General features: G+C 41.2%; 1 protein-coding gene across 1 annotated transcript in view; it reads left to right on the top strand.

Moving 5' to 3' along the window:
- Positions 1–20,908, top strand: part of b4galt2 (UDP-Gal:betaGlcNAc beta 1,4- galactosyltransferase, polypeptide 2) — a 235,737-nt gene that overhangs the window by 171,411 nt on the left and 43,418 nt on the right. The window contains exon 5 of the mRNA XM_076876403.1: positions 8,801–8,988. Coding sequence (XP_076732518.1) covers positions 8,801–8,988 — 188 coding nt within the window. The remainder of the gene's footprint in view (positions 1–8,800; positions 8,989–20,908) is intronic.

The raw sequence follows: 20,908 nt of genomic DNA, 5'->3' as shown, positions 1-20,908 counted from the left end.
TGCCTCATGGACTGAAGTGGTTTTAGTGTTGGTGGGTTTTATTCTAAACATGCTTTCGAAAAAAAGATTGCAAGTCCTTATTATTATTTCCCTTTAAAATGCTTTTCTTGATAAGGTGACATTTAGAAAATGATTTAGTGGATTAAAGGATTTAAGCTATGTCAGCAATAAATATCCAAGAGCTGCACCTTTAACTGTGTAATATTTACCTGTTTGAAAGGATGTAATGTTTTATATTTGTATAATTGAGCAGCAGGTTTTACAGACATGGTAGAGAAATTTATGGATCTTTAAAGTACTGTGAAATTTCTGAAAGCAGCAACAAGTTCCTCAACTGAACGATGATATTGGACGTCTGAAAAACGTATTCTACCCTTACTGAAGCTAAAAAAGACTGCTGCCACATCAAAGGACTAGAAGTGTGTTAAGAATCAGGTGACTGTCATGAAGGAGTCTGACTTACTGAAAAGAATATGGTCTGTGATAAAATACAACAGGTTTTCATAATCTTAAATGTTAGAAAATGGTGTGTGAAGGCATTTCACTACACAGGGTGAAGGATTTTAGGTGTGGATCCTATGCACAAACATGTAGCATGTAGCCAAACTTGTCACGGCTGCAGCGGCAGTCGTATGGGGTTGAAGGAAAAAGGACCCAATCACAGGCTGACGATGCAATGAGTGAGCTTTATTTACCATCAAAATACAAAACAGAAACCAAAGCTAAGAACAAGAAAATCCTAACAAGAATTAACTTGAAACATAAGATAATAATCAAAACCAAAACCACTGAGTCCACAGGTTTAGGACCATGACAAGACTGGGATGATGTATGTAGCATGCTGATTGGTTAAAAGTGGCTTTGAACAGGAAAAGAAGTGACAGCTGAATTCATCACAAAGAAGGAGGAGCTAAAAAAAACCAAACGTAAAAAAAGCAGCACGAGAAGCACAGACAGTGACTACAGGGGACATTTTTAACCCTGACACACAAACATACACACACATCAGCTACACGTCACGTACTTTCAGCGTGCACTAACCACAAATTGTATTAAGAGCTTGCACAAATGAACCGCAGGGTCATTTTCTGGCACAGTAGTCATGGAAGTAGAGATCACATTCGATGGGTGGGTACGCGCGGATTTCTAACAAGCGGGACAACTCAGAAGTGTACTGAGCTTTCAAGACACCTGGGATATAGCGACATGAATTTTTTATCAGAACTCCGACACCAGTGGTTTCTCACAATGACTGTTTTCTTCGGGTTTCTTGAAGTGATAAATTATCGATTTCACAAAAGTTGACAAAGCGCCGCAGGTGCTGAAAATCTCATCACTAAAGATTTTGATGCAAAGCGGCTTTTAGAGGCATTGTTAAAAATTGCTGGAATGAATGTTTATCACTGTTGGTATTCCACATTGTTCCTTAAAGCATGTTTTGTTTTGCAATCATCCCCACCAGTCAGGACTGACTAGACACAAATCCTGCCTGTCGCGCACACGGGAACACACACACACACACACATACACACACACATTACAGGAAGCTGCCAACAACCACAACAGGAACCAGAGTTTCCTGCTGTCAGTCATTAAGCCTCCACAGTGAAGTGACTGGACACCTTGTCGCTAGATGATGAGTGTTTTCCTTTCAATTACCCCACCCATTTTTTTCCGGAGGCAGCCAGTGATTTACCCCAGCGGTTCACTTTCCCAGCTGCTCCTTTGACTTCATCACAGTTACCAATCACACACCGTACAATAAGTAGCAGTCATCTCTGCAGAAGCTAGCTCGCCTATAATCTAGTATATGTGAACATCCTGTGTCCAGTTTACAGTTTGAAACTTTACTTTCTTTTGGTTTATTTTCACCTTCTTGTGGCCTACATCTGTAAAGATGCTCTATTTTATAGTATTATCATCAAGTAACTAAAACCACTAAGGAGATTGCTGAAGGTACTAAAATTGGTTTAAGAACTGTCCAACGCATTATTAATGGATAGTGGTGAGCCACCAACATCATCATCGAGTAAGAAATGTAGTCAACACAAATCTTGATTGACGAGAAAGAAAAGAAAAGTTAAGATGTTGTTACAATTAAAGTTACCAAAAGTATCCACTTTTGGTAAGATATGCAGAAATCCAAATATGACAGGATATAAAAGGAAATTAATCCAAATAAATCTCGAGCAACATTTTCAGAATGCAGTTTTCCATATTTACATTTCCACTCCACGTTTGACTGATTCAGTTCATTAGTTACATTTACACATTTAAATAAGTAATGAGTAAACACTGGCTCGTAAATGATGCTTCTAGTTATTTGTAAGTGAAGAGAGCATATAAAAGTTTTGATTTTATAGCGATAGCTTCTCCTTGAGTGCACTTATTGCACATCACCATTGATCTGCCAGATTACTGTAATAATACACAAATGTCAGCACACAGCACTCTTTTGGCAATTACTCCACAATTACCAAACAGCGAATTAAAAAGCCTTTTGTATGTACACAGTTTACTAAACGGTGAAAAGCTTCCCTGCAAAACAAAATCTGTCACAGTGACCGCTACCTGCTTTGTTTTTAAGTTTATTTTTTAAAATCCGGACGCAAGTGTCAGAAATAAGCACACATGCAAAACATAAACTTCAGTCAGGGTTAGTAGATGTTTTCAAGGATCCAGACAGATGAAATTCTATCTTGGGAACTTCTTGTTTACTTTTTTTTTTTTTTCTTTCAATATTCCCTCCAAGTGTGAGCTGAAGAGGACTCAGCAAACTGAAGAAAACTATTTTTGTGGCACACATACTTGTCACACTTGTCAGTAAACTCATTTACACAAGGCTGAGGCTGCATGCCCGCATGCATATGCACACTGTATTATGTAGAGCCTGATCAAAAATTAATGGAGCAGAAATGTCCTTGAAAGTTAAAAGATGCCTATGAATTTGCAAATGAGAAGCCAAAAATTGCTCTCCGCTAAATTGGAGTACCCTTTCTGCATTTCACCCTGTAATTTGTTGATTTGTCAAATATTCACACATGAATGGTTTCGCTGTCCCCTGTGGGCCACTGTAGGCAAATTGTGGCTGAACAGTCCTTTCCAGTGCATTCTGCGTTAGAAAAAAAGACAGGTTTTGGTCAGAAAACAATAGCCTGAAGAGAAAACATGAAAATAAGGCCAGCAGTAGAGGAAAATACAGCATCAAGACAAAAAAACAAAACAAAAACAAGAAACAATAAAAGCCCAAAAATGGAGCAGAAGGAGAATCTGCAGCATCTTTCTTCATATGTTGTCTAACCATTTTTTAAATTTTGAATATATGCAATAAAATACACCTTCTAGGTATCTGTTCTTACTTCAGACATGTAAAATCTGCACCTATCAATCCCACTGCCTCTGTTTACCTGCAATGCTTAAGTGCCCTGTCCACTGTAACATATGTCAGTTTTACTTATTTACATCCTTCTGCAAACTTGCTTATGGCATGAAGTGATTAGGGAAGACATAGAGCACCATAAAGCGGCGTTGATGGGAGTTTCCCACACAGATGTCTTAATGAAAATAATAAACAGTGACCGCAATAATGCTTAATGAGGTTAGGAGCACACAAAGAGGGGTGGACTTTTTGTAAAGATATATGAGCTGATCTGCTGGGAAAAACACAACAATGCCTGACAGCTCTTTGTGTTCTTTTGCACCTCTGTTTGAATCTCATGTAGTCTCCTAGAAAAAAATACCGGTGGTTACATTTTAAGAAAATTGCAGGTTCCAGCACAAAAAAGGGAGAATGCGTTTCTTAAATTTTAGCAGAAGCATATAATTTGAGAGAGACAGAAAAACTTAATTAAAACAAGCAAAAAAAACAAAACCACGGTATGAAACAAAACATGGCATGTATCATGATACGTGACAAGCATGCAAAGAACTAGCAAATGTCCAAAATTTCCTAAACTTTGGGAAATAATTAATCCGTTTTTTTAAATTTTAAAACACCTACTTTCATCTCTTCCAAACACTGATCCTGCCCATCTTCCCCTACGGCTCTGAAACCAAGACATTGACAAGTTTGAGGTGTTCTAAATGCATTGTCTACGACAAGCCCTTGGAGTTTCTATAAGTGATCACATGGGAAACAAAATCACTGGAGACTGTTGCCAGCAGCAACCAACTGGCAGTGACCAAATGCATCAACGTCAACTTCAATGGTTTGTGCACCAGGTCAACTACCACACTAATTACAGCGTGCTCATTGGCACGTCAAACAAAAATGCCAAAGAAAACATGGACCAAACAGACTGGGGACAACTTAAAGGGCCAACAATTTGATCTCGAGCAAGCTACAACCAATGCCACTGATCGAAAGTCTTTGAAGAATGTCACTTAGAGAGCTTGACATCCTGCGGACCTACAGTACACCACAGTCGACCACCTGGACCAGCTGCCAGCTAGGACCCAAAGAAGAAAAGAACATTTTGAAACTTCTGCATTAACATGAAAAAACTGTTTTGATTTATCTATCTTGTCTATGGTTTTCTATGCTTTAACTTAAGGGTGTCAAATTGTGTCGACTGTGGTTACAAATTGAGAAATAAATTTAAAATGTAAACTTCTGATAAAACTCCACAAGGTTTATGAGAAACTATTAATCAATCAAAATCCATACAGCGTTACTGCCATGGGCTACAGACGGAAAAGTTACCAGCATCATTAAAGGGGAAAATGTTTGCCCCCTTAGACAGTCAGCGTGGACTCTGTGCGTGCCTTCTCAGTGGGAAATTTACATTGCAATGCACCAGCTATGCATGCGCCCAGGCAGCTGACATCAAGGCGATTTCAAGTATGACAGGAATGACTACTCGGCCATCAGGTCTCCAGCTGTCTGTGTATGTGTCAGCAACCAAGTATAAAGGCTCGAGGCATGTGCGACTGCACTAAGTGAAGTTTTTCCCCTCAAAGCCAAGACAAGGAATTGGGACAAAATAGCGCCCTGTTTTTACGCAGAACTGCATTTTTCTTACATAGCTCTGAGAGATATTTGCAGACACTTGTGATTTTAAAATTAATGAACAAAAGAGTCACACTTTTATTATATCGTTTGGAGTTGCAGATGTCTTCTGCCAGTGTTGGTCTATGGGGAGAAATTGCTTTTTTCAGAGGAGGTTTGGAACTCAACGAGGCTCTGTAACTTCACACAGTCTGCTGCTTCATAGTTGAGTTGCTGTGGTTCTTAAATGCTTCCGCTTTGTAATAATTCCACTTAGAAATCCAAGTGGGAAGAAATTTCACAAACTAACTTGTCACAATGGTGGGACTCAGTGAGCTCTTTAGATTGACCCGCTCTTTCACTAATGTTTGTTAAGGCAGACCATGTGGCCAGGTGCTTCATTTTATACACCTGTGGTAGTGGGATTAGTGTGGCCTAATATTATTTTCTATACAGGGTGTGGTTGGTTGTAATTTTTCAGCTAGCTCTCATACTATTAGTGAAATCAGTACTTGGAAAAAATGCACAACAGTTACACAGAGCACACAAACTGTTGTATTATCATCTGTATTCTTGTTTCCACTCTTTCCCCCTTCATCACCAGCCTCTGATCTGTCTGCTGTTTGGTCCTGGGTTGTATTTTGCTCTTCTGACCTCATACGATATGGTTCCGACCTAATAAACCCACTGTTGTTCAAAAACAGGCAGAAGCCCATTTTAGCTGATACTTGGAGCCCCGGTGGATTTGTGACAATAGATTTTTTTTGTGTGTTACCTGCACAGACGGATTATGCTTTCAAATCTCAGGTATTAGTGAGCTTACCACGGGGATTACGCTTTGTACTTGATTCACGTTCGGTTCGAACAGATAATGCACCGGCATAGAGACAAGAACGACAAAAAAATTGAAAACTGATCAGAAGTTTGGACAGACAGCAGATACATTAATCATCTCAAAGATTCACCTTGCTGTCAAAAGTGGGTGGTTTTCTCTTTTGACCAAGTATTGCGTGACTCCAGCAGATTTGTAACACTTTTTTATTTTTCTGCTACTTTGTGTACACTTGGGCATTAATCCAAAATTGGAAGGCCTTTTTATGACATGAATGTGGAGTCTCATTAATATAAATTGATATTCTTGTCACATCTTGGAGACTTTGCATAAGGCTTCTTTAAAAGTCTCACATTTTAATTTAAAAATAGAATTTTCTTATTTTTGTCAACTTGTTGCTATAATGTGTTTAGCTAAAGCGAATTACTTATTTTATAGGTGTGTCTGTTACAGTCATTGCTTTTTCTAGTTAATGCCAAAATTGCTATTACAGGCATAGCCCATCTCTTTAGCATCTTCAAATTGCTTATCTGTTGGCCCAGATAATAGACACCAGCCTTAGGAGAGAAAATCCTCCAGTTTAGAGCCACAAAATTCAGGCAGTGATATTTGTCACTAAGCCATAATTAGGAAACGGTTTTTTGATATATGGTTGTAATTTCTAGGGCATAAGGTTAATTTTATCTCATCCCTCTGTCTCTCTCAGAAATTATATTGGATCTTTTGCTTCCTGCCCGTATCAGGTTTTTGCACTTATGGCAGATGAAGTTGCTGACCCAACTAGAGATGTAATTGTTGCAGTAAAGGCTGTACTTGCTCCTCTTAAGAAAAAAAGGGCTCGAGGCAATTTGCTCTAAAATATATGTACTAGTTGTAAACAGAGTGTAAGGTAAAGGTTTCCCGAGGGGGAACCATCTTTATGACTCGGTCTCGTACACCAGTTACTGACAAAACAAATGGTTTGGATTTATATTTCCCCTTTTTGATGGCACATTTCTGTCTCCACTCCTTGACTCTTCTTCTTCACTGTAGTTCTCATGAAAGCTGCAAAAGAAAATAAATAAATAAATTCAAAGCATTCTCGAGGTTGATGGACTGCCAAAGTGTCAAACAGTCTCAGGTTGCAGTAACTTCTCTTCTTGCTTGCTGACCTCCCTGCTGCTAGACAAGGGCTTGGACTTTACCAAGCTGTTGCAGAAGGGTTCTGCTGAGAGAGATATACAGTACCCTCTACACTATTGAACTGTCATATATATTAACCTCAACTAACTCACGCCGGCATGCTGCTGGGTAAGAATTTATCTTAGCCAAAGTGTAGAACCTGGGCCATGGATGTCTGAAAAATAAATGCACTTCACTGCAGCAGCAGGGTCTCTTAAGGTCAGCGAACACATCACTTCATTCTGTTTGTAGCATTAAATTCAGACTAACACTGCAGACACTAAATATTGATGTTTAGTGATGCTCTCAGCGTTACATGTTTTGATGAAAGGAAAAGAAAATTTCAGAAAGTGTTAAGAAATCAGGAAAAGTTGCACAAAAAAAGTAGTTGATTGATCAACTGAATGGTCAGATTTATCTCTGAAGTATTGTGTCAGGTTTTTGCTAGATTTTTCCTTTTTCCTAAAGACATGACTTTCAGATAATTAGTTTCCTGCAAATAGCTTTTTGGGCTGTCACTTTGTCCTTTGTCCTCCCCTTTTCCAGTGTCCTCAAACTGTTTGAAGGACACACTGAACACCATGTAGAGATATTCCAGGTTTTTGGCTAATAGTTAAAAATAAACTTTCTGGTACAAAAATATTATTTCATGTTTGTCAAACCATTGTATTTGGCATTTTTTCATAAATCCAGCTAAAGAAATGTGAACAAATATGCATGAGAGTGAAAAAGCAACCGATGTCTAAGGAAAAATGTTAAAAATAACTTTAAAAGTGCCTCAGAAAACCTGGAAAACTGTTGCACAAGACCAGTTTAAAACAACATATATGGCTCCTTGGAAGCAAAATATAAAGAATGGAATGACTCGGGACTTTTGCACAGTACTGCATTTTGATACATATGTTGCCAGTTTTCTCTTGTGTGTTGTTTTGAGCTTCACTTCCTCCCCCGTCTCATTGTCTTCCCCGGTCATCACTTGACTATAAAAAGCCCTGGTTTGTGGCAGTGTTACTTCCTGTCTTGTTCCAGTTTATATTCTTTTCTGTAAAGTCCCTTTTGTCCCAGACTTTTGGGTTACTTCTGCTCCTTACATCTTTGGGCTTTGTTTTTGGAGATCAGTTATTAAAGCTCGCTTTTTGTCGTGAACTATGTCTTCCACTTTCTACACTTTTTTACTGTTGGATTTATCAACAGTAAAAACATTATTACTTCATATACACATTCACACATAGCTTGAATCAATTTCACCCAAGTGCAGCAGACATTACAAAAATCTATCTATCTCTCTATCTCTCTATCTCTCTATCGAGATATATATATATATATAAATAAATGGAGTTTATCTTTTATCACAGATGCGTTTCGCTGGTTCAGGCAAATTATCTTTCCTTGGGGTCAATAAACACATCAGGTCATAGTGGATTAATAGAAGAAAAACACCTTTGATTTGAGCCTGACCTCATTTGCTACAGCCTGACTCATTCTCTCTTTGTTTATGATAAAAGTGCCTGTAGCAGTTGTACATTCAGATGTTGTTTTCATTCGTATAACATGTGAAAGACCAGATTTATAACTTCAGGGGCTCTACTCTACTCCCACTTTAATATTGTTTTATAATACTGAAGAAAAATGAAAATGTCTTATTTTATATACGGTCTTCTTTTTGTTTCTCATTTCTATGACACGGGCATTTTAATAATGTACATTTGATCAGAAATTCACTGCCTGTTTTCCTGACATCGCATATCTTTGTATTCTTACGTGCTCAAAGTTTTTAGGTTTGTGTCTTGATGTCAAATTCTCCTTTGTGTGTCTTGCAGTTGGGCGAGGACACTTTCAACCGCGCTAAGTTGTTGAACGTTGGATATACGGAGGCTTTGAAGGATGCAGAATATGACTGCTTCATCTTCAGTGACGTTGACCTGATCCCGATGGACGACCGCAACCTCTACCACTGCTACGACCAGCCGAGACATTTTGCCATCGCCATGGACAAGTTTGGCTTCAGGTGATGGAATGAGATCCAGTTTCACCACTCGTTTGTCTGAAACACTGACAGCCCACACATGGTTTTATTTGTCTGGTGGACTCTATACATGTCTTGCCAACTCCAATTATTGTTGTACATCATTCTTCTATGCTGTAAATACATTGAATTTAAATCTGCTAGTTCCTGCCTAACTGAATTTCCCCTACAGCCTTTGTTCTGACAGACAATCGTGAAAGAACAGTCTTTAATTTGAGTAAATCTCATTATACTTTGAATCCCTTGTCTGCAGCCTTAATTAGTATGAAAACTCACCACAGTTCACTGCTGCCAAGTTTGATCAGTTCGTACTAACAAGAGCACATGTTTCAGAGTGTAACTAACGAGTTTGGACTACAGCAAGTGAAGAGACCTTTGGTAACTGTGAAGCCTTTGTGCAAACTGAATTAGCTGGATGAGCCTATTATCAAATGTTATTACTGTTTCATTGCTGCTGTCTTATTTGCCATCGTTACTTTTAATTGAGTCATAATAAACAAAATATATGTGCTAAACAATTGTTAGTGAGTGAGGACACATGGGAAGTTTAACAGACTCTGTGGCAAAGACTTGGAGGAAAGACATGGCTATTTATGCACATAAGGTTTTCAGGGAAATGGAGACACAACAGACTCGCATTGAAACCAACAAAAAAACCTTTCAGATAAAAAAGGTAATATTTAAAGGTGTATGTTTAAGTAAAGGTTTATACTCTAAAAAGGTTCATGTATTTCCTTAGCAATTTATTCAACTTCAGCTCCAGTTACGCAGGTCTTTAACTGGTCTGGTCTGAAACCATAGACAACCACAGGTCACTAGACAAAAAGGTGTATTTCATGACTGGCTGGTGAGTGGCTGCTGAAGGTTGTTGGCACTACCTACATGTAGGTGAAATTCATTGCTCAAGGTTTAAAGTGTTGTGCTGAAAACTTCTTGCGATTGCTTTGCTCACTAACAGATTGTTGTGGTCACCTACCCTGTGTACTTTGCAATCATTATCCCACTGCTTGCCAAGCGGTAGACAACCTGTGAGACACAAAGGAGAAAAAGAAAGAGTTCACCTTCAAACTAACACATTTCAGAATATGTAAGTTTTACTTTGAAGGCAAATACTCTGAAAAAGTGCATTGCACAAGTTTCACTATCATATGTAGAATAGTTGACAAGTGTTTGCAGATAAGTTGGTGTCTTCCATGCAAACTCCTTCCTACATGGCTGGGGGATAGGAAAGGGAGAAAGAAATATGAAGGAAAAGAAAAACAAAGAGGAAGAGGGACAGTGAGAAAGGGCACTTAAAAATAGTGTGCAAACTCCTGGAAACTATTGTAGGCTGCTTGCAACCAATGCAATCAGCTCCCAAAAACTGCCAGCAATCTGTAGCAACTACTTGCTAACCAGTTGGAGAACATACATTTACCATAGTTATCAAAGGTTAACAGGGGTGCAAACAAGTCTGTAGGCCTGTGTGACTAGGGCCTTTGTGTTTTGGGGGGACTGGAGTCAGCTGTCATAAGGCAGAACGCAGGTAAACCTAGGACAGGTCACTTGCTCAGTTAGAATTACTGAATAATCCAACCGATGTGTTTCATTGGGCTCTACGTCTCTAATTTCTAATGCAGGATAACCCAAAGAGGTCCAGAGCCCTGAATGGCTGGGTCCTGTCTAAGCATCTTTTTGCATAATGACACCACACCTACCCTCAATTATCTAAAAGCACTGGAAGTATTGATGAATACTCTAAATATGGCCAGTGATGTGACCTGGCCATCCAAAAGCTGTCAGTCCACAAGAGTTATCCTACTGAAAACCCTCAGGGGCTCCTGCAGGTCCCTGATATAGTGCTCAATAAGCTAATGCTATCTGGCAACAAATACAATGCAGGTGGTAAGAAGGGCTGAAGCTTACATTTCTTAATAGCAATTAATCAGTAAAGACTTAAAATGGTTTCATCAGGTTTTTTTTGGCTCCTCTGAAATAAAGAAAAGGGCATACAGTGAAAGGACAGCCTGGAGGTGAGAGTGACTGGAAGGTCAGAGAATTGATTGTGGTTAATTACTTATGTCAAAATGAGATTGTTGAAGAAAACTGATTCCAAGGTCAGCGTGGTCTGAATCAGCCTATCAACTCATTTGTTCAGTACTTCAAATTTAAGCATGTAAAAAGTTCATAAACTTCTAAGCTGTGCAAGAAAAAAATGCAGCAGACTCCAGTGACTTTTGAGCACATTTTTAAAGTGAGTACCTTTCAGTATTTTGGCCCTGTCGTTTTATGAAGGCAACTTCAGTCATTTCAAAATGTAAAAGGAGCAGACGTTTCTGATAAATGGTGGAAATGGTAAAAACACTAACAGTGAAAGTCAGGTCACACACGATACAGGGAAATACTGGAACAATCAATACCTAGAAATAAGAAACCGTAAATGCTAGTGAATAAAAGAAAATAAAAACCTGAGGAACGGCTAAACTCAACTACAAATAGCAAGGGCAGCTAAGCACCAATGGCGTGTCCAGCGGGGTGGCCTGGGGGGGCACAGGCCACCCCCCCAACCAGACTGGCCACCCCAGGTGCCACCCCAAAGGCAAAACAATAAAATTCAATCAAATATCAAATGTCTGATTATGTTTTCACGGTGAAGCTCAGATATCCGAGTGTAAGTGAATGCAGCATCGCTTCTGCGCTATGCGCATCATGTTAGCAAAGGTAGGAGAGCCAAGCAGAAAGAGCACTGCAGGAAACAATTTTTCGGTGAAAGAAAATGAGGACAGAATAAATGTCCCGGTAAGTAATATTAAGTTTGTTGAGTTTAGTAAACTTCGGTGAAATTAGAATACCAAGGAAAAAATAACACTTAAAGAATTATTGCAGCCGTCGAATATATCAGACAGTATGCTACAGAGGGGAGCTAACATAAGAGTTATGAGTTATAAGATATAATCCAAGTCGTAACATTGCTGTATGGAGCTGCAGATTTGGTTGCAGGTTAACATAGCTGGACTGGCCATCGGGCATACCGGGCATATGCCCGATGACTTATTTTTTATTTTTTTTTTTTGTAACGGCATGAACAATGAGAGGTGGTGGATTGGCCAGATGCAGGTCGATGTGTAGAAATAACTCGTTGTTTGGTGGTGGCTATGACGGGGCTTCCACAGAGGTGGATGAGGGAAGGGGAGGCAGGAGGAGAGCCCCGAGGCAGCCGCCAGTCCGAGTGTCAGGTGAACTGAACTTCAGGTAAGAAGTTATGACCTGCAGTCTATCTGGGTCAGATTTAAACCAAGTTCAGGTGGAGTTTATTTTCGTTGTGCTGACTTTTTACCCTCAGTTGCAATAACTCGTACTGCATTCTAGCCAGTTTGACGGAGTTTTTATACAGCTGGGTGGGTGCTATGATGTTACTGATAGTGAACTTTATTTTATTCATAAGGTTAGTTAGTAGAGTTGCCAACGGCTCCTTAAAAAAATGGAATGGTCCCTCAATCAGAGAAAATATTACGCGTTTCGTATTGAGCTGAGAAGAGACACAGTTTGTCCCGAACTTTAGCTAGAATGGAAAAAAGACACAAAGCTGGATTTATTCTGTCGTTACGCTGCACAGCTGCCTCTTCTCTCATTCTCTCCCCCTCCCTCTCCCGTTTCTACTTCAATCATGAAACTGATCAATGATCAGCTGATCGTTTTTTCTCTCTTGTTTATTTATCGCCCACTTTGCCAGAAAGAGGAAACCAGCAGATGTCGCGCTAAACAACAGCAGCACGTTTAAGCTTGATCAGCTGTTGTTAGAATTTATTTAATATTAATTTCTATCAGCTGATGTTTGCTGGAGCCACAGCTGTAAAGCTGCTGGTCATGATGTCGGTTTGGATATGTGGTGAGAGGGAAACATGAAGATGAAACCAGGAGATGTCCTTACTGAATCATCAGAGCTGAACAGTGATGGAGAAACAGGTTTACCTTTTAGGTGACATGAATGAGTTGAAGGGAAGTTATGAACTGTTTCTGAGAGACAAATAACACCAGGATCCTTTTTTAGGCAGCTGACAGCTGGTAACTGTGCAGGGGTGGATCTAGCAAAGTTTTGCCAGGGGTCCATGTAGGGCATTAACAGGGAAAGATGGGCACAAAGAAATACTTTTCTTTCTTATCCTCATTTAAAATATCTAGCTTTTATTAAATAATTATCTGAATCTTACAACCAAAGTTTTTATCTGACGTAAAATGTATAGATGTTTACCATAAGGCAGCATAGAAAGTATTTACTTGCTTTCAGGTTTTATTCAAATGTTAGTCTTTTCAGTTGTTTCTCCACTTTTTTCCTGTTTCACAATCACCAGTTTGTGAGAAGATTATCTTCTTTTTTTAACAGGCAGATAAAGTTTTGCATTGGCATTGGCTAATTTGTCAATTGTTTGTTACAAATGTTCGTATTTTAATATTAAAAACTGTTTTTGCCCAAAACATATGTGCAGTATATGTCAGTAAAAATACTATGCAAATATTGCTGTCCTTGAATGCTGAGTAAACACTGACAAAGCACTGATTGTATCTCTTGTACTTTATCAACGCAGTATCTAAAAACTTTGCACCGTAGTGGTTAAAATCTCATTCTAATAAGAGTTAAAAGCGCATTCGGTTATTAGGTTTATAGGGTTATTGAATTATGGTTAATGGTTGGTAGAATTTGTTTTAAACATTATCTGCCAATTACATCTGCCACCCTTCTCCAAATCTGTGCCCCTACCTGGCCCCCCCAACAAAAATTTTCTAGACACGCCACTGCTAAGCACTAGAGGTAAATGCTAAGGAAAACAACGAGATACATTATAAGAAATAAGCTTACAAGGAATCAAACAGAATATATTTAATAAAAACTCCAAAAACCCTGGACCGTGACACAGGTGCCGTTTCATCACATGAAGTGTGGGATGTCACTTCACTATCTCTTGAAATTAACTGCTGTTATAATTCCAAATTAATTTCTAATTAATTTCCCTTTGATGAGCAGTGGCTTTCTCGTTTAGCTCTTCATTTTTAAAGCTGGTGGACTCATGAATTGTAAGACAGCCCTTTAATTACTTAGAAATTACCCTGGGTTCCTTAGTGACATTGCAGATTATTATTATACACCTTGCCTGTGGGGTCTTTGTTGGTTGACCCTCCTGTGTCGGGTTTTTCAGATTCATTCATTTACAAAACGTTTGTCTGATTGTAGATCGGTGGATTCCAAACACCTTTTAGATAGTTTTGTAAACTTTCCCAGGTTCCTGAGCATTAACAGCTCTTTTTAGGTGGCCTCATTTGCACCATTCAGGCTCAGGCGTCATAATAGATCTGTATTTCACAAGCATCTGATTGCCTTTCCAAATTAATGCCGATTCCAAAGTTTACATAGTTTCCCCCACACAGATGAGCAATATTGGGTCTACTGACTTCATCCAAGAAAATATTTATTTATTTAAATTTTAGTTGTTCTTGGTTTCCCCTCATTGGATGACGTTTTAGTTTATATTTATGCAGAAATATGGAAAACCTCACAAACCTTTTTTTGTGGATGGGAACATTGTGAATGTGGTCCAGTATATTCAAATAAACTACAATTATGCTTGTTTATTTAAATGCGCTGATCTAATCCTGAAGGTTTATTAGCACACTTATTTCATGACAACTTCACACATTCAAGCTATTTGAACATTAGTTTTACAACTTTAATATTTCTCCCTAACATTAATTAGTAATTACTGAATAATGAACTCGGATGCACAGTGGTACACAGCACAACAAGGGGATCCTGGGTTTGAATTCATTGGACGGTTGACCCCTTCTCTGTACGGAGTTGCATGTTTTGTGTGGGATTACTGCTCCCACAGTGTAAAGACATGCATGCTCAGTTAATTGGTGGCTCTAAATTGGCTGTAGATGTGTATATGAGCATGAACTGTTGTCTTTCTGTCTGCTTTAGCCTGAAATGGGGTACACACTGGACAAGCTACCATCTTTTATCCTACGAGAGCTGAAATAGGCTTTTGTACCCTTTTAACCTGAAGTGGTTGAGAAAATGTATGAATGGGTTTTTGCGTGATGAGAAAACTTTCAGAAACTTTAATCTACAATTTTTCATTTTGAACTTTGCTTAAACCACTTCTCCCAGAGTATTAAAAGACTAGTTTATAATGAACTTGGCTTCATGGATATGTTGTATAAGGATTCAGGAGACTGACTGCCTGCCTCTCAGTGTAATGTAGAGAGCCCGAGTGCTGCGGATCAGAGCCAGAAGAAGCTCAGGTCAGGAAAGGAGTCTGGAGTTTTTGAAGTAATTAGAAAAACATTTATGGCCTTTTGAGAGAATCGCCTTGACTGAGCTCTGATTACTGATGTGTGTTTCTGCATGTTTTCATGTCACAGTCCCAGAGTCATTGGTACGCAGACATGTTGTGTTTACTGCCACTGAAGAGGAATTAATCTCGTTCATTTACAATGTCATTTTCCCGTCGGCACTCATTAGGCTTGCTAATGCTAACACAACCAGCAGCACTGTGCGACCGACCGGGCCCGACACGATCAGCTGGTGTTTTTCTTCTGGGGTGACAGCTGCTACCGTTTATGGGTGTCAGCATACGCCAAAGTCGTACCTTTGTCGCCACGGTCAGTGAGGAGCTGAACAGAAAATGCTGTGTTGGCAACAAGCGATTATGTGTAAAGATCAAAGTAGGAGATTCCAAAGCAGAAGTGATGAGAGCCACTACAGGGTGAGGTATGGAAGAGGAAGGGGAGCGTATGGACTGGAAATAAGATGAGTGATTATGATGGAAGTAGGGAAGCCATACCGACTGGAGTCTGCTGATGGTATCGTGTGAAGTTGTCGGTTCAGTGTAATTTAAAAAAGAATTGGCAGAACTGTCCCCAGAGTTTTGTTGTCTTTGTAGGAAGATTTAATAAAAACTTCACTCCCCCAAACAAAACATGCAGTTCGGCTCTCGCTCACTCTGAATTTTTTGCTTTTCTTTTTCTTTTCCCTCAGCATGTGTCCTTTTTAAGCACACACACACCTGACCATATTGTTGCTGGGACAGCTTGTGTTGAAACATACGGTCTCATTAGTTTTCACTTGTCATCTTTCAACAGGGAGCTGTCAAAAATTGTACAACACTGTAGAATACACACACACACACACACACACACACACACACACACACACACACACTGCCCTTTGGTTAGACTCCAGGCTCCTGTCATGACATTTCCAACCAATGTCCGTTGGACTGTTCTCATGTCTTTTGAGGAAAAATAAAACCCTGCTTGGCTCCTGTTGGGTCTGTGTTGCCACAAGCCCCGCTAGTTTAGAGACTTATTCCTCATGAAGAGCGGAAAACAAGACAGAACATCTTCAACCGGCTTGTCACTCGCTAACGAGGGAAGTTTTGGGTCAGAACCAGCTCTTGGAGCTCACGCTCCTCACCTGACTCCAGCCCCAAATCCTTAAAAGAGCAGCTTTCCTCACAGCTATATATTGACAAACTGTTACAATACACATCACAGCACAAGCACCTCCCTCCGTAAAACCCCCCTTAGTTACACTATGTGTGTGTATGTGTAAGCACCTGTATGCATGAGCAGGAACGTGTGTGTGTGTATGTGTATGCATGTGAGAATGTGTGTGTGTCATGGGGGTGCGTTTGTGTGACCTCCTGCTGACCAAAAGGGTCATAAAAGCAGGAAGCTTACAACACAAAAAACATGCCTTCCAGATAGGATGTATCTGCAATAAAACCTCCCCCAGCACAGAGTGGCTGGAGAGGTGGTCAGAGACAAAGGAATGTCTTGATCCTATAGATTGATCAGAGTTTACAAATTTAAGAAACACAATGACACATTCAACAATTATATATAAAAAAAAAAACACCCAGCACGCCCCTGCGGGCGGTTTATCCTTCAAGCTCGGGTCCTCTACCAGAGGCCTGGGAGCTTGAGGGTCCTGCGCAGTATCTTAGCTGTTCCCAGGACTGCGCTCTTCTGGACAGAGATCTCCGATGTTGTTCCCGGGATCTGCTGGAGCCACTCGCCTAGCTTGGGAGTCACCGCACCTAGTGCTCCGATTACCACGGGGACCACCGTTACCTTCACCCTCCACATCCTCTCGAGCTCTTCTCTGAGCCCTTGGTATTTCTCCAGCTTCTCGTGTTCCTTCTTCCTGATATTGCTGTCATTCGGAACCGCTACATCGATCACTACGGCCGTCTTCTTCTGTTTGTCTACCACCACTATGTCCGGTTGGTTAGCCACCACCATTTTGTCCGTCTGTATCTGGAAGTCCCACAGGATCTTAGCTCGGTCATTCTCCACCACCCTTGGGGGCATCTCCCATTTTGACCTCGGGACTTCCAGGTTATACTCGGCACAGATGTTCCTGTACACTATGCCGGCCACTTGGTTATGGCGTTCCATGTATGCCTTGCCTGCTAGCATCTTGCACCCTGCTGTTATGTGCTGGATTGTCTCTGGGGCATCTTTACACAGCCTGCACCTGGGGTCTTGCCTGGTGTGATAGACCCCAGCCTCTATGGATCTTGTGCTCAGAGCTTGTTCTTGTGCTGCCATGATTAGTGCCTCTGTGCTGTCTTTCAGTCCAGCTTTGTCCAGCCACTGGTAGGATTTCTGGATATCAGCCACCTCCTCTATCTGCCGGTGGTACATACCGTGCAGGGGCCTGTCCTTCCATGATGGTTCCTCGTCTCCCTCCTCTTTCTTGGGTTTCTGCTGCCTGAGGTATTCACTGAGCACTCGGTCAGTTGGGGCCATCTTCCCAATGTATTCTTGGATGTTCGTTGTCTCATCCTGGACTGTGGTGCTGACACTCACCAGTCCCCGGCCCCCTTCCTTCCGCTTAGCGTACAGCCTCAGGGTGCTGGACTTGGGGTGAAACCCTCCATGCATGGTAAGGAGCTTTCTTGTCTTTATGTCAGTGGTTTCTATCTCCTCCTTTGGCCAGCTTATTACCCCAGCAGGGTATCTGATCACGGGCAGGGCGTATGTGTTGATGGCCCGGATCTTGTTCTTACCATTCAGCTGACTCCTCAGGACTTGCCTGACCCTCTGCAGGTACTTGGTGGTTGCAGCCTTTCTAGCGGCCTCTTCATGGTTCCCATTTGCCTGCGGGATCCCCAGGTACTTGTAACTGTCCTCTATGTCTGCAATGTTGCCTTCTGGTAGTTCAATCCCCTTAGTTCTGACTACCTTCCCTCTCTTTGTTACCATCCGACTACACTTCTCCAGTCCGAACGACATTCCAATGTCATTGCTGTATAGCCTGGTAGTGTGGATCAGTGAATCGATGTCTCGTTCACTCTTGGCATACAGCTTGATGTCATCCATGTACAGGAGGTGGCTGACAACTGCTCCGTTCCGTAGTCGGTATCCGTAGCCAGTCTTGTTAATGATCTCACTGAGGGGGTTCAGGCCTATGCAGAACAGCAGTGGGGACAGAGCATCTCCTTGGTAGATCCCGCACTTGATGGTAACTTGTGCTATGGGCTTGGAGTTGGCCTCTAGTGTTGTACGCCACATCCCCATTGAGTTCCTGATGAAGGCTCTTAGGGTCCCATTGATCTTGTACAATTCTAGGCATTCCAGTATCCAGCTGTGGGGCATTGAGTCATAGGCCTTCTTGTAATCAATCCAGGCAGTGCACAGGTTGGTCAGTCTGGTCTTGCAGTCTCGGCTGATTGTTCTGTCTACCAGTAGCTGGTGTTTTGCACCTCTGGTATTCTTGCCAATTCCTTTCTGTGTCCCGCTCATGTATTGACCCATGTGCCTGTTCATCTTAGCCGATATGATACCTGACAGGAGCTTCCATGTAGTACTGAGGCAGGTTATTGGTCGGTAGTTGGAGGGGACCGGTCCCTTCTTGGGGTCCTTGGGGATCAGGACCGTCCGGCCTTCAGTTAGCCATTCCGGGTGTCTTTCGTTAACTAGCAGCTGGTTCATTTGTGCTGCCAGACGCTCGTGGAGTGCAGTCAGCTTCTTCAGCCAGTAGGTGTGAACCATGTCGGGCCCTGGTGCTGTCCAACTCTTCATACTGGAGACCCTTTCTTGGATATCTGCCACTGTGATGGTTACTGGACCCTGTTCAGGGAGGTCGCTGTGGTCTGCCCTCAGATCCTCTAGCCACTGAGCATTGCCGTTATGGGTTGCATCCTTCTCCCATATGCTCTTCCAGTATTGTTCTGTCTCCAGCCTTGGTGGTGCTGTTCTCTTATTGTTCCCTTGCCACTGAGAGTACACCTTTGCTGGTTCTGTGGAGAACAGCTGGTTTATTCTCCTGCCTTCTATCTCTCTGGTGTACCTCCTCAAGCGGCTGGCCAAGGCTGTGAGTCTTTGCTTGGCAGTTTCCAAGGCCTCAGGTATGGACAGCTTGCTGTATTTCTTAGGCACCTTATTTGTCGCACCTTTCTGCAACTCCGTTAGTTGGCTATAACGGAGTTAGTTGGCTATATATATATATATATATATATATATATATATATATATATATGCTTAAATTCTTCGAGGCATGAATTCAGCAAGGGGTAATTGAGATGATTTGAACTTTACAGCCATGGCATGCTATGTTGCCAGAAGCAGACATCAGAAGATCATCATCATCATCATCATCATCGTTTATTTGTATAGCACTTTAAGAACACACCAGGCAGACCAAAGTGCTGAACAACACAGATCAAAACAACAACCAAATTAAAAATACCATAAAATCATTACAAACAATAAAATAAATAAGGTGTCAGTTTCCTACAGAGTTAAAAGCCAGGGAATAAAAATAGGTTTTCAATCTGGACTTAAAGACCTGCACTGATGACGCTTGTCTAATTTGGAGGGGAAGGTTATTCCAGAGCATCGGAGCCGCAATTGAAAAGGCACGGTCTCCTCTGCATTTCAGCCGCGACTTAGGGACCGACAGCAGCAGCTGCTCAGCTGAACGGAGCGAGCGAGGAGGAACATGTGGCTTCAGCAAGTCAGTTAAGTACACAGGAGCCAGACCATTTAAAGATTTAAAAACCAATAAAAGGACCTTAAAACGAACCCTAAAATCAATGGGAAGCCAATGCAAGGAAGCCAGAACCGGAGTGATGTGATCGAATTTCCTACTACCGGTTAAAAATCGCGCCGCCGCGTTTTGCACTAACTGCAGGCGTGACAAGGTGCCCGACCCGACCCCTATTAAAAGGGAATTACAATAGTCCAGACGTGAGGTGATAAAAGCATGAATAAGAGTTTCCAAATTGGGTTTGGAAAGGAAAGGCTTAACCTTCGACAGGCGTCTGAGGTGATAAAAAGCTGATTTTACCACCCCACTTACATGACCTTCAAAAGTAAGCGCAGAATCAAGTTTAACACCAAGATTAGTGACTGAACTTTTCAGATGAGAGGTCAAATCACCAAAATCAACATCTGGAGAATCAGTAGAACGATGCGGGCCATATAAAATTGCTTCCGTTTTGCGACCATTAAAATTCAAAAAATTATTTGAAGAAGATGGGTACACTGTGGTCATAAAGGGATGAAAATTGTCAGCAACAACACTCAGGTGGGCCGTGGCGATGCTCAGTTGATATATATAATACATTAACCTTTAGAAATCCAAAGTGTGCCAAGAAAATATCCACACACCATTACACCACCATTGAACCATTGATACAATTCAGATGGATCTATAGGTTTATGTGTTTTAGACCTGCCTCTGACTCCACCATCTGAATGTAGCAGCAGAAACTGAGCCTCAACAGACCACGCAACATTTGTACAATCCTCTGTTGTCCAATTTTGGTGAGACCCAGTCTTTTGCTGCTGTAGCACATCTGCTTCAAGTTTCTACATGCTGTGCATTCAGACTGAAGTCTTCTTTGTACCTTGA

Source organism: Maylandia zebra, linkage group LG18, assembly GCF_041146795.1.
Source record: "Maylandia zebra isolate NMK-2024a linkage group LG18, Mzebra_GT3a, whole genome shotgun sequence".
NCBI classification, from domain to species: Eukaryota; Metazoa; Chordata; class Actinopteri; order Cichliformes; family Cichlidae; genus Maylandia; species Maylandia zebra.
Note: the sequence above shows the minus strand (reverse complement) of the source record. Positions and strands in the feature narration are given on the sequence as shown.